This window comes from Orycteropus afer, unplaced genomic scaffold (genome assembly GCF_000298275.1).
Source record: "Orycteropus afer afer isolate SDZICR_OR568_19922 unplaced genomic scaffold, OryAfe1.0 scaffold00388, whole genome shotgun sequence".
NCBI classification, from domain to species: Eukaryota; Metazoa; Chordata; class Mammalia; order Tubulidentata; family Orycteropodidae; genus Orycteropus; species Orycteropus afer.
The window spans coordinates 1000924-1015356 of NW_006921975.1; the positions used below are offsets into that span (position 1 = coordinate 1000924).

At 42.7% G+C, this 14433-nt stretch overlaps 1 protein-coding gene across 1 annotated transcript in view; it reads right to left on the bottom strand.

Annotated features, from left to right (window-relative positions):
- Positions 1 to 14433, bottom strand: part of GRIA3 (glutamate ionotropic receptor AMPA type subunit 3) — a 359162-nt gene that overhangs the window by 88204 nt on the left and 256525 nt on the right. Inside the window, exon 10 of the mRNA XM_007953365.2 lies at positions 12082 to 12288. Within this exon, the coding sequence (XP_007951556.1) occupies positions 12082 to 12288 (207 nt within the window). The remainder of the gene's footprint in view (positions 1 to 12081; positions 12289 to 14433) is intronic.

Genomic DNA, 14433 nt, shown 5'->3' on the forward strand with positions numbered 1-14433 from the left:
ACCCACCAGCCACTCCTCGGAAGGAAGATGGGGCAATCTACTTCTGTAGTGATACTGCCTCGGAAACCCAAGGAGGGGTCACTATGAGTCGGGTCTGACTTGACGGCACAAAGCAACAACAACAAGAACAACAGGGATGCAGCAGAAAACAAGACAGAAAAAATACACCCATGGAGGACATTCTACATCCCCTACATCCTAGAGGAAGTTGCAGAGAGTATGCATTTATTGAATGAATCCTGCTGACCAAATCTACCCTGGCAGCTCACGATCATCTCAAAGTCACCATTTATAAGATTAAACCTATCATTGACCTTCCCAAGGTTTAGTCTTCTCCTAAGTCTGTGAGTGGCGTTTATTCCAAACTTTTCCCACTCCCCAGTCCTTCCTCGGCCTGACTTCTCTGTACATGATCTTGCCTCTTACTTTCCCTTGCCTTTCCCTTACCTCAGTGTCCCTCCCCTCCTTCTCAACACATTGCTGCGTATTCATCCATCCCCTCTATCATTCCCATCTCATAGAAAGTGACCCTTTTTCTAAGGCTTAATCTGCTTATCCCTTGCATGCCATAATCTTCTGTCTCTTCTTAAAACTCAGCTCCAGCTATTATCTCTTTTACGTCGTTAATTTCTCCTTCGGCATTGATCTGTTTCAATGGTTTTCAAAGCGTGCCACCTGGTAACTGGTTATAAGTGAAAATTTATCAGCCACACTGAATCAGAAACTCTGAGGGTGGGGCCAAGAAATCTGTGTCTTATCAAGCCCTCCCGAGGATCCTGATTTTGAGAAGCACTGATTTATCCTATTAGCTTAAAACCACACTGAGGCAGTTCCTTTTACTAACAAATAAAAACAAAAATGACCCTCTTCACCTTTTTTGATCCTGTTATCCCCTTGACCATTCTCAATCTCTCTCTGTTACCACTAAATTTCTTGAAAGAATACACCTTATCTATTTCTTGATTTCAGCACCACCTCCTTAAAAGGCATCCTGGTGATGTAGTGGGTAAAACACTTGGCTGCTAACGAAAAGGTCAGTGGTTTGAACTCACCAGCAGTTCTGCTGGAGAAAGATGAGACACTCTGCTTCTGTAAAGATTTGCAGCCTTGGAAACCCTTATAAGGCAGTTTTGCTCTGCCCTATAGGGTCGCTATGACCTATCACCAAGTCAGAATTGACTCGGCAGCAGTGGGTTTGGGTTTCTCCTTAAAACCAGTTGCCTTTGAACTGATTCTGACTCCTGGTGACCCCATGTGTATCCATCAGAGCAGAACTGTGCTCCATAGAGTTTTCAAGAGCTGAGTTTTTGGATGTCGATCACCGATCTTTCTTCTGAGGGGCATCTGGGTGAACTTGAACCTCCAACCTTTCCCTAGGGAGCCAAGAAAGTAACCTGTTTGCACCACACATGAATTCTATTTTCTCCCTATACCTCTGCAGTCTTAATTCTGTGCCCTCCAATGTACTGGGATTAGTTCTTCAACTACATGCTTGGTTACTGAATTCAAAGCTTTTTCCTGAGACACCAACTGCTCATGTGATATTATTGACCTTTTCACTGTGTACTCTCTTTCCTTGTGTCTTTGATACTGAAGAGTATGGGTTCTCTTCCAACCTCTCTGATTGTTCCTTCTCTGGCTTTCTTTTTAGTTCTGTTTTCTCAATCAAAGTGTATTCATGGTACCTGGCTCCAGAGATAACCAATGGGTTGTGGAATAAGCAGGACTCCTCTAAGGTTGTCCTTCAGTTTCTCTTTTCACTTGGTTGCAGATGATTCCTGAATGACCAGCCTTGCCCATTTGCCCTGGTTAGACATTTCTGACTGAAGGGGAGCCAAAGACAAATCTCATCTATTTAATCCTTTTGCCTGAGGCCAGACCTGGTCATAGAAACAAAGGCTGCTGGGGAGAATGGAGTTGGCCAGAAAGCTAGTGGTTTTTTAGAAGAGAGGCTGAATCAGCCAGAAAGAGTCTTATGCATGTTTCTGCCTCCTGCTCAGAACATGCAAATGCCCCCCTAGTGTAATTTTCCATTTGATTAAATTTGAATTTAACTAGTTTTTTTTGAAGTGTTAAGTCAAAATGATTGATGGTTCTAAGAGAAATTGCTCTTTGTTTTGGAAGGAAAAACTAAGGGGACATTTATGTGAAAAAAATCACTTTGGACTGAATTTCAGGGAATTGGGCTCTTTTTCGAGTAGTGTGGTTGTTAAAGTACTTGGCTGCTAGCCAGAAGGTCGGTGATTGGAACCCACCAGCAACTTTGCAGGTGAAAGATGAGGCAATCTGTTTCCATAAAAGATTTATAGCTTTGGAAACCCTATGGGACAGTTCTACTCTGTCCTATAGGATCACCCTGAGTCAGAATATACCCAGTGGCAGGGAATTCGGGGCTCTTTTTCAAGCCAATGAAGAAAGGAGTTTGAGAATCTTGACCCCCTTAAAAAACAACAACTAGGTAAGTGAATCCCAAACTCATTGCTATCCAGTTGATTGCTACTGGTAGTGATCCAATAGGACAGAGTAGAACTGCCCCATAGGGTTTCCAAGGCTGTAATCCTCATGGAAGCTGAATGCCACACTTTCCCATGGAGTGACTGGTGGGTTCATACCACTGACCTTTTGGTTAGCAGGAGCACTTAACCATTGTGGCACCAGAGGTCCTCTGTAAATGAAACATCTACCGCTAAATACTGACAAGAGGTGACTGGATAGACAAAACAAAACTGTTGCCTGGCTCCTAGGAACATTCAGCCAAAGAACACATGCCCAAAGGAGGCCATTCCTAGTCTGAGGTACTTTTGAAATCACAAAAGACAACACGAGGAATTTGTTTACCTCTGGCACTTGCCTATTTTCCTCAGCTTGGCATTTTTGCTTGTTCTGATTTTTTCCTCCCCTAAGGAGCTTTTTCAAAGGATGTGGAGTTTGTGTTTTGTGGGGGGTGAAGAATGGCATTAAATGTGTGTTCAAATAAGCCTCATTGTTGTGGACCTGACTCTAAAATGAGAATTCCCCACGTTGAACTTTATAAAAGACGTATCACAGATGGAAAAAGACAAAGCAACAAAGAAAAGGAAGTAGAAGAAGGCTCAACCAAAACCGAAACCAAACAAACCCAAACCCATTGCCGTAGAGTGAGCCCAGATGCTTCACAGTAGAACTGTGCTCCGTGGGGCTTTCAATGGCTGTGATCTTGTGCAAGCACATCTCTAGGACTTCCTTCTGAGGCAGCACCACCAAGTGGATCAGAACCACCAACTTTTCAGTTTGCACCACTCAGGGAACTAAACTCAAAACTCACTGCCATCGAGTCGTTTCCGACTCATAGTGGCCCCCCTTTGGGTTTTCAAAGCAGTAAATCTTTACGGAAGTAGATTGCCCAGTCTTCCTTTCATGGAGTGGCTGGTGGGTTTGAATCACCAACCTTCTGGTTAGCAGTCAAATGCCTTAGGCACTATGCCACCAGAGCTCCTTCAGGGAACTAAAGGGAGATACTAATTAAGTGTCAAGGACAGACAGCTTGGTGAGGAGATTTAGCAACCCTTTCCATCTCTCGAGGAACCCTGGTGGCGCAGTGGTTATGTGCTTGACTGCTAACCAAAAAGGTTTGAACCATCAGCCGGCTGCTCCGTGGGAGAAAGATGTGGCAGCATGCTTCAGTAAAGATTACAGACCTGGAAACTCTATGGGGCAGTTCTACTCTGTCCTATAGCGTTACTTTGTGTCGGAATCCACTTGACAGCAACGGGTTTGTTAGTTGCGATTTGCTTTTCCCACCTCTTGTATTTGACTGCTAACCAGAAGGCTGACGGTTCAAACACATCAGCCACTCCTCAGAAGGAAGATTGGACAATCTACTGCTGTAGAGATATTGTCTTGGAAACACAAGGAGGGGTCACTGAGTCGAAATGACTCAATGGCAGTGAGTTAGGTTTTTTTGGTTTGTGTACTCAGTGAGGCCAAAGCAACAGACCCATCATATCAACTCATAGCTAGTCCTTGGAGAAACCCTTGCCCTCCACCACCAGTAACAGCACCCCCATATGAAAAGGCAGTTGTGATGGTTGGTTATTTCAGAGATTAGGACCCGCTTGGCATAATGTCTGTGAAGCAATCGACTTGATTATTAAAGGAAATGGGGAGGAGTAGGTAACTAGCTAGTGCTCAAAAATACCCCTTTAGCTCTCTTGGGACTGCCATAGCATGCAGATGAAGGGGAAGGTGACATTCAAGACAAGTGAAAGATTTAGGAGGCCAACATTGATGACAAAGTGAAAAAGGCAACTCCCCAAATGGCACCCTTTCCTGTCTCTGCTTCTGTGAAAGCCAGTTGAGGACATCAGCACAACACGAGGAATGTCATTGGTGTCACTGAATTTTCCAAACCCCAAACCAAGCCCTCTGCAGTGGAGTCAATTCAGACTCATAGTGACCCTATAACTCTAAAAACTCACTGCTGTTGAGTGGGATCTGACTCACAGCGACCCCTTCTTGGGTTTCTGAGGCAGCATACTATGGAAATAGATTGTCCAAACTTCCTGCCAGGGAGTGGCTGGTGGGTTTGAACCCCCAGCCTTCTGGTTAGCAGTCAAGTGCCTTAGGCACTACACTACCAGAGACAGAGTAAAATTGCCCCATGGGATTTTTCCAAGGCTATAATCTTTACTCCATGGGAGGAAGATGAGGCAATCTGCTCCCATAAAGATTTACAGCCTTGGAAATTCACAGGGGTCTCTATGAGTCAGAATCGACTTGTTGGCAGTGTTTTTTTTCTTTTTTCCCTGTAATCTTTACGGAAGTAGACTGCCACATCTTTCTCCTGGTCAGTTCACACTGGCCACCTTTCAGTTTGCAACTGAGCACTTTAGCCACTGCACCACCAGAGCTCGCTGTACGTGTAAAAAAGTGTGGAATTGGCAAATGTCGTGTTATCTACATATTTTTTTTACAACAATAGAAAGAGGTCACCTTGTACTGCTGAAAAACTTTTTTTGCAAACCAAAAAGAGGTATTATGGGGGTAGGGAGGAAGTGAAATTCTGACTCAGTAATGAAGTGCCTTTTGTCCTCAAGCCTCCACCTGTGCTGGTAACAGCAGTAGGTGGGCAATTTTCAGAAAGCAGGGGCGTTCGTAGGTGGCATGAGGGTGCTCCAGTTGATGGACAAAAAGCAGCCAATGGAAGAGAGCTCAGGGTGATGTTTGCTAGGCGCCTTTGCTTGCATCTTGACTGCTTACAGGATTTTATTCAAGTGGTTTAAGAGTGGCTGTGTGGGCTTAGTAAACACACCAAATTAAGTTTGATTTTTCTACTCACCAATGGCAAACTTGGAGCAACTGCATTATTGGGGATAATTTACCTCGAGGGGATTTATAATCCTTTTCATAAGTGGGTTGCCAAAGTCATAATTTTTTTCTTTTAAAAAAAGCACTTATAAACACAACAAACTCATATTTAGGGATGATGCATTTAAAATTCTGACAAGTTTAAGATGGAAATGACAGTTAAACATTTTTTAAAGATGTTTTGGGCTGTAACGCTTATGTTGTGTCTTAAAGTATTTTCATCTGATGAACTGAGGCAAGACTTGTAACCCATCTGAAGACTATGTATGAGCAGGAGCTTGTCAGCTACCATCTTAAAGCACATTCTGAAAACACAGGGAGGAGATGGAGAGAGAGGGATAGGCAGTATGTACTGGCGAGCAATGCATGAAACATTATGTTAGTTATCCTAGAGGCGGGGCATATGTGCCTGACCCAGTAGCCCTGTATCAACTATACAGCCCTAGAGGCCTTTGGCATACATTTCCTTCAGAAAGTTCAAATGTATTGGAGAAAGGAGTGGGGCAGGATCAAGCTAGACAATAGGAATGTAATTGCTGTGTGGTGGGGGACAGGACGTAAGCTGCTTTTTGGGCTGTACTCTGTGGGACATTTACAGTCTGCAGTTGCTCAGGTCTGCAGAAAGGGATGAGGTCTACTTAAATCTGTGCACCAAGCAGTGTCACAACAGGATATCCTCATTTCTTCATTCAGAACAGAGGTTCCTGTCTGGATCTATTGATTAGGTCCTCTTGTCCTTTGGAAGTTGAGAGCATTAAATAGAAAGTGGAGATAATAGAGTGTCCCTGGAGCTGGATGAAGACCTTCTGAGATTAAAATTTGTTGGAAATATATACCCAATAATCTCTGCTAAGAATGGCAGACTTCCATGCGTCACTAATGCTCCTTCCTGGAGTTCGTATGCACCGTTGGAAAGAGAAGGGCATTTTTATCAAACCATCAGCCTTTCTGCCAAACCCCAGTGTAATCACCTGAAGAACAGAAGAGACTATTTGGCATCTGTTACAGGACCCTTGCTTCTCTGCCTTTCAGCTAGAAGGACAGATCGACTTTCTGCCTTTCTTAATGGAAAATGAATTTATCTTAGGATAGTGACAACCTAAGAGATAATTTCCTCTAGGTGGAGAAATGTCAATGTGAATAGCATCAGTAAAATTGCCATTTGTCCTGGGAGAGTGAAGGAGTCTAGGGACACCCAGAGGATGTGACCTGGAATCACCTGTCTCCCACTCCCATCTCCATCCTCAACTTTGCTGAGTTTTTCTAAACCAGAGGCACCAACCTAGGTAGGATTTTTCTGGCCTTTTCCAAGGCAACCCCCACTCTTTATCTTTAGTTCTAAGTGCTAGGAATATAAGGAACATGGCAACTGCCTGTGAGGAGGTGTCCTTTTGCAAATGAGGGCCTCACTTTCCTTCCAGCTCCTTTCCTAATTCTCTGTTTTGCATCAGGTCTTGTCTGCACTCAGCTGGGAAGAAAGACCTAGTTGTATATATTGGGTTTTCAAATATTTCAACTGATAACTAGAGATGTTCACTACATTATCTTGGAGGCCACAGATAAGCATGATGGGTATCTTGGGTGGAAAATCTTTTAATCCAATTAGTTTTTAAGCCTCTTGAAGGCAGGTAGGGGATACCATATCTGATTCCACAATAATCTTCCCATAGTCTGACAAGCAAGTGAACAGCCAGCATGACCCTGTGGATATGACATTGGACTAGGAGTCAAGAAATCTGAGTTAGTCTTAGCTCTGTCAAGCTTTGCAGGTTTTATGCTTTTGTCACAATCCCTGCCATCATTCCTTCCACCTTGCCCTCCATCAGGCCTTGGCTTCTAGGTTCACCCCCTGGGCAGTTCTAATGTTTAGTCCTGGCTGGTCTCCATATTCATCTGTAAAATGAGTCATAGTGTGGGTAAAGGATGTCTAAGAGCCCTGTTAGCAACAGAATCCTGCTTTTAAATGTCCCTTTAAAACACATGATATTTGGAAGCCATAAAAAAACTTGTGGTCTGTAAGCTATTCGAGCTGAGGACAATTACTGTGTGGTGAAAGCAGGTGGACAGTTTCAAGTCCATAATGTTCAGAAGAGCTTACATAATGGGGCACATTATGTCCTACTGACGTTTGTTTCAAAAATAGCCTTCTTGGAGATACAAGGTGCCCCAAACATCAACCTTGATTTGAATTACTTTAGAGAAAGGAAATCCATTTTGGAATCAAATGAAAAGGAGGCTCATTGGCTCCTTTCTTCTTTAGCAAATTTAATTCATTTTGACTTTTTCTTGAGACGTTAGTGGCAGATACTGAAATATCCTTTGCAAAACTTTCTTCATCTCTGCCTTTCTTCGTTTTATTTATTTATTTTTCTTTTCTGTTCTGATCTCTTTTATGTACTAAACACAGAAGAGAAAATACCCTGAATATCAAGCAGTGCCTATCTTTGGAAGTTTCATGTTCGTTGCAAGAAATGGTTTCATGTTCTCCATTCTTTTGCTCATTAAGCACTTAAGGAAATCGCTGGGGGCTTTCTGCCCTTCTTTTCCTTAAGCAACTTGCAAACCACAAATGCCGAGAACAAATGCCTGTATTTGTACTTTTCTCCATTTCTGTTGTTGATCCAAAACCCAACCCATTGCTGTGGAGTCAATTCTGACTTATAACGACCCTATGGGACAGAGTAGAACTGCCGCATGGAGTTTCAAAGGCTGTAATCTTCACAGAAGCAGACTGCCACAATTCTTCTCCTACAGAGAAGCTGGTGGGTTTGAACTGCTGACCTTCTGCTTAGCAGGTGAGCACTTAACCATTGCTAGAGAAGTTAAAAACTTCCCAATGAAAAAGATTAAAACTTCTAAAGAAGAAGACACAGTTTATAAGTTCAACCTCCAACAGCGAACTTAGGCCAAGGATAAGAAGAAAACATTCATTTTTCATAGCCATAGGTTTGGGGAGAAAGTGGAATTCAACAGTGCATTCAGTAAGGGTTAGTTTGCTGTTAGTTCTCTGGAATTACATTGTGTTATAAGCCCAGAAAGTGTCAGAAACTTGGTCTAGGTTAGCGGGGAGAGAAGGGAATTTCTGTAAGAGTCTGTCCTGGCTGTTGCTTTTGTCTTTAGTTAAAAAGAATTGAAAAGATAGGAAGGCTACTCCAGGAAAATTTTACCTCTTCAGAAGTGGAGAGATGGCATTTAAATTATGAAGCAAATAAAGACTTCTCTAACTCTTAAGCTCCTCATGCACACCTGAATTGGAAAGATGAAGGGATATGTGGAGATGAAATGAGTGCAGCACAGAGGACATGCCAGAGGAAAAACCAAACCCAGTGAAAAGTCTCAACAGTTCAGGATATCTGCCTTGTTCTGCAGCACTGTGTTTAATGTCCTGCCATCAGCGGCCAGGACGGCACTGATCCGTTTACAGATCATGATGCGTTTGCTTTTGTCTTTAGTGGGAAGAACTGAAAAAGAAAAGATGAGAAGGTTACTCCAGGACGATCTTTACTGGTTGTGATGGGCTGGTAGAGCTCATGATAGAGCTCATGTCAGTTACCCTGGACTGATGGCAACTGATGCTCTAAATTTCCTACCTGGCTGTGGCCAAATACTCTTTTCTCCAGAATGGCTAGGGCACCAAACCATATGCAATAAATCACAACTAGCTCTTAGGATGTGATAGGCCTGAAACAACATTTTGGCTCTTGGGCAGTAAAATGTAATAGTTAAAGAGCATGGACTTCATAGTCAGAGACCTGGGTTTGAATCATTGTATCCCTACAAGCTGTTTGGTCTTTGTCATGTGACTGCTTCTCCTCTCTAGACCTCAGTTTGCTCATTTATAGAATGGGATTAATAATGTTATCCCCCTCACAGGTGTATTGTGAGGATGAAGTGAGATAATGTCTGTAAAGCACTTAGCACAGTGTCTGACAACTGATAAATACTCAACAAATGATAGCTATGAAAAATAATTAGAGTACAGGATTACCTGCCACCATGGAGTCAATTTAATGAATATTGCCAGCCATTACTGTGTAGCAGTCATTGATTTATTAAAACAAAAAGTGAGCACCTACTATGTACCAGGTAATGTGCTAAGTGCAAGGGAGATCTGTGAGTGAGACAGGACTTCTTGGACCTTGAGTGTTGAGGAGATGAGGTTCAGGAATGAGAAGATCTGCTTGCCAGCTTCTGAAGTAGGAAGTTAGAGCTGTGCTAAGATGTTTCAGAGTCTCCCAGGGTCCACAGAAAGCATGACAGGTGCTCTGCCCTTCATTCAGTCCTTTCTCTCTGGCCTTAGAAAATGGGGTGTTTTTTTTTTAACCTACAGCTGGGCTGTCTTGAATCTCATCTGCAACTCAGCCCTGCCCCAGTTCTTAAGACCAACCTTGACCCAAGACAGGAGATAATTGGCTGCAGCCCTATAGCTGGAGGCTGAGCTTCAAGTTGCCTTGTTGTTTGTCTGATTGGAGAATGGTGCTCCAGTTTTGATACCTGGGGTCTAGCTGCAATTTAAGCCCTAGTTCCCTTTCTGTACCCTTATTTTTAGAAATGAGCTTCTGCCTTTGTGCTTGTTTCCAAGGGCCTGTTCCAAAAACTTATTTAGTGACCCTGCTACTCTTTTAGGGTTATTCTTGCTGATTCTTACCTCAAGCACTAGAGTCCTCCCCCTGAGCTCTAGTCCAATAGGTAACTTGGATGTTTGTTTCTTTCCAGGTGGGACTTCTTGGTATCGCCACCCATAGATTCCTCCGTGTTTCCCCTACTTCTTGTCTGGACAGGGACCTGCCATTGCAGGTAATCCTTATCTATTAGAACTAAACCTCTGCTGCCACCACCTGCACTTGGTTCAGTTCTTCAGTGACTGGTTCATCCAATGGGAAGTTCTTCTGTTCAGTATTGTTTATCTCCATATGGCCCATTGGGCTGCCTAATATCCAACATTCCCTATCAGAGGCCAAAACCCTTTAAGCAAAATCACTGAGGGGCTCTAAAGATACCAATGTGCCCCTTATGCAAGTCCTAATTCTTGGTATAAATTTTTTTTGTGCTAAGTCCATGGCCAAGCTCTGCCAGGAACTTGGCAGAGCTATAATATTCATTCATTCTGTATTTATTGAACTTCTACTATGTGCCAGGCTCTGGAATACTGAAATAAATCAGACATGGCTTCTGTCCTCAAGGAGTTCATAGACTAATTGGGCAGCCAAACTTATAAATACATCATTACAACACAGGGTCAGAAGCACTATAACAAAGCAAAATGTACTATAAACTAAAAAACCAAGCTCACTGTTATTGAATCGATTCTGACTCATAATAACCCTCATTGGGTTTCTGAGGCAGTAAATCTTTTTGGAAGTAGATTGCCCCCATCTACCTTCCATGGAGTGGCTGGTGGGTTTAAACCACTGACCTTCTGGTTAGCAGCCAAATGCCTTATTCACTACACCACCAGAGCTCCTTAAACCCACTGCCACTGAGTTGATTCTGACTCATAGTGACCCCCACTGGGTTTCCAAGGCTGTAAATCTTTATGGATCTAGATTGTCTCATCTTCTTCCCATGGAGCAGCTAGTGGGTTTGAACCACTGACCTGGTTAGCAGCCAATGCTGTACCCACTATGCCACCAGAGCTCCTTTTGGTACTATACCAAAAAAAACCCAAACCAAACCCACTGCCATTGAGTCAATTCTGACTCATAATGACCCCCATTGGGTTTCCAAGGCTGTAAATCTTTACAGAAGTATATTGCCTCATCTTCCTTCCATGGAGCAGCTGGTGGGTTTGTACCACTGACCTTCTGGTTAGCAGCCAAATGCCTTACCCACTATGCCACCAGAGCTCCTTAAATGTACTATAAGAAAGCAAAAAGCAGGAGCACCTAACTTAAACTGCACATGAGTAGATAGGATTAGGGAAGGCTTCCTGAAAGAGGTGAAACCTCTGAGTTCTGGAGGACAGGGATGTGGTGTTAGTTGGCTGAAGAGAGGCAAAGACACTTCCAGGAATGCCCTAAGTGAAAGCCTGGCACTTTCAGGGAACAACACATACTTTGCTATTGCTAGAACATGAGGTGTGAAGGGGAAAGAGTACAAGATGAATCTAGAGACGTAGGTGGGTGCTAGATTATAAAGTGCCTTATTTGCCATGCTAAGAAACTTGCATTTTACCCTGATTTTTAAAGAGAAGAATTACAGTAATGTGGAGATCTGATTTGATGGGGTAAGAGCAGAGGCAGAGAAACTGGACAAATGACTGACAAAGGGGAAAAATGGTGAGAGTCTTAACTAAGGTGATGATGTTGTGGATGAAGAGTGTGTTTGGATTTGAGAGACTTGGGAGCAAAACTGATGGGACTAGATATGAGAGGAGCAATGAAGAAAGATGCCCAGGTCCTTGGCTTAGGTGACGAGGTAGATGGTGGTTCTGCTGTCTGGGACAGGGAACACAGAAGGAACAGATTTTCAATAGATGGCAGGCGGTGCTTAATGTTGCCAAATAAAATTCCCCAATTCCACTTTCCTTTCAGTAAAATACTCCTGTTGTCCAAATCACACTATTGTCAGCTTACCTTTATAGAATTCAACTGTGGAAGAAAAAGTTTTTCTTGCAAATCATATGAAAACCAGACAATTGAATACATATTGCACCAAAAAAAATGAAATCCTCTATCTTCTTTGTTAATCAGAAAGCACAGAGATAAATGAAGACAGAATTTAAAGAAAACTTACCCCATAGACAAGTTCCCCAACCATGCCATTCCATATTTTAGTCTCCGGATCCCTTGCGCCATATTTCCCGTCACCGACAATGGACAGTTTATATTTGATCCTTACGTGTTTGGCTATCTCATAGGCTAAGTCTACACAGTAGCCTTCATATCGCTCATTTCCTTCCAGTTGCTCATGATTCTTCTTATACATCACATATGGTGATTCCTTTGGGACCAAAAGGAAGATCAAAGGATTACTACTACATATTTTTCCAGGAGATGATAAATATGATAGCAAAGGTGTTTTTGGTTTTGCTTGTGGCTAGTGAGGTTTGGGGTATGAAGAGGGCCTTTACAATTTTTACTTAACAAGCCGAAGAACCTCCATTCATTGGGCCACATGTTTCTTGGAGTCATTAACTGATGATTGAAGGAAGTAGAGAAAGATTTGCGTTCATTTGGAGAGTTTGAAAGAAGGATTGGTTCTTTCCTGTAGTCTTTGATTTAGTCAATTTGGGCAGAGGCATTTCTTTTTAGCTAGATGAAGGTGACTTGCCTTTGATTTCTTTGGGATTTACTACCTAGGAGTAATGTGGAGATCTGATTTGATGGGGTAAGAGCAGAGGCAGAGAAACTGGATAAATGACTGACAAAGGGGAAAAATGGTGAGAGTCTTAACTAAGGAGATGATGTTGTGGATGAAGAGTGTGTTTGGATTTGAGAGACTTGGGAGCAAAATTGATGGGACTAGATATGAGAGGAGCAATGACAAAAGATCCATAACGAGCCCACACAAGCAAGCCCTAGGGAAGCCCTGTGATCTCTGTGAGGTCAGGGTCTGGGGTTTATTCATTTTTATATCCCTAGAGCCTAGTGGCATAGTGCCTAAGGCATTTGACTGCTAACCAGAAGGCTGGCGGTTCAAACCCACCAGTCAGTCCTTGGAAGGAAGGTTGGGCAATCTACTTCTGTAGTGATACCTGCCTCAGAAACCCAAGGAAGGGTCACTATGAGTTGGATCTGACTCCACGGCAGTGGGTTTGTTTTTGGTTTTTGAGAGCCTAGTACACACTCATCTTTGGTGACTCTCACTGGAGAGGTTAGAAACCCTGGATGCGCTTTGAGAGCTCTGGTGGTAGTGCCTAAGGCATTTGACTGCTAACCAGAAAGCTGCTGATTCAAACCCACCAGTCACTCCTCAGACGAAAGACTGGGCAATCTACTTCTGTACAGATATTGCCTCAGAAACCCAAGGTGGGGTCACTGTGAATTGGAACCAACTTGACGGCAGTGAGTTTTTTTTTTTTTTTTTTTGGTTAGGGTTAGTACAAGGAGCTCTGGTGGTATAGTTCCTAAGGCATTTGACTGCTAACCAGAAGGTTGGCAGTGGGGTGATCTACTTACATAAAGATTTACTGCCTCAGAAACCCAATGGGGTTTGTTATGAGTCAGAATCGACTTGATGGCAGTGAGGTAGGGCTTAGTACAGTACCTGTGACAAAGTGAGTATTTGATATGTGTTTAAACGAAAGGTCAACTTCAGCTGAATCCTTATCCAGTTAATCACAGTTTCAGACCTAATGGCACACTCATTTTAACCCCAGTTTGTACTTCATTCAGTAAAAACAAACCAACTTTTAGAAAAACATTTTATATGTAGATGAGAATATTTCACATTTTAATAGTGCTTTACATTTTGCAGAAAAGCTTCTTTACGTGGTGAATTGTGCCTTGAAATAGTCTTATGGCATAAGTAAAACCAAACCAAACGCATTGCCATTGAGTTAATCCTCACTATAGGATTTTCTTTGCTGTAATTTTCACAGAAGCAAATTCCCATGCCTTTCTTCCACAGTGCTGTTGAGTGGGTTTGAACCACCAACCTTTAGGCAAGCAGCTGATCATAAATCTCTTGTGCCACCCAGGGACTATGACATAGGTTCCAAAGTCATAAATCTTGTTTTAAAATTTTTATTGTGATTTGGGTGAAAGTTACAAAACAAATTCATTTTCCATACAGTTGTTCATAACATTTTGTTTCATGACATTGACTGCAATTTCCCACAACTATAACAGCTCTCTTCCCACTTCCTCCCTGTAGTTACCTCTTCCCTGTGTCCTTCTTTGCTATGCATTCCTGCCCCCTGAGCTATATCCCTGTGCAAATACTTCCCTTATGTTCTCTCATGCTTGATTGTTCTAAGGAATGTACCTACCTGGTATAAATGTTCACCTTATATGCCAATCTTTTGTTTCGCTGGAAGTCACAGGAGTGAGTTAAATTCCAGACCTGAAGGGTAACTGGGGGCCATAGTCTTGGGGGTCTCACCAGGCTCTATCAGACCAGTAAACCTGGTCTTTTTTTTTTTTT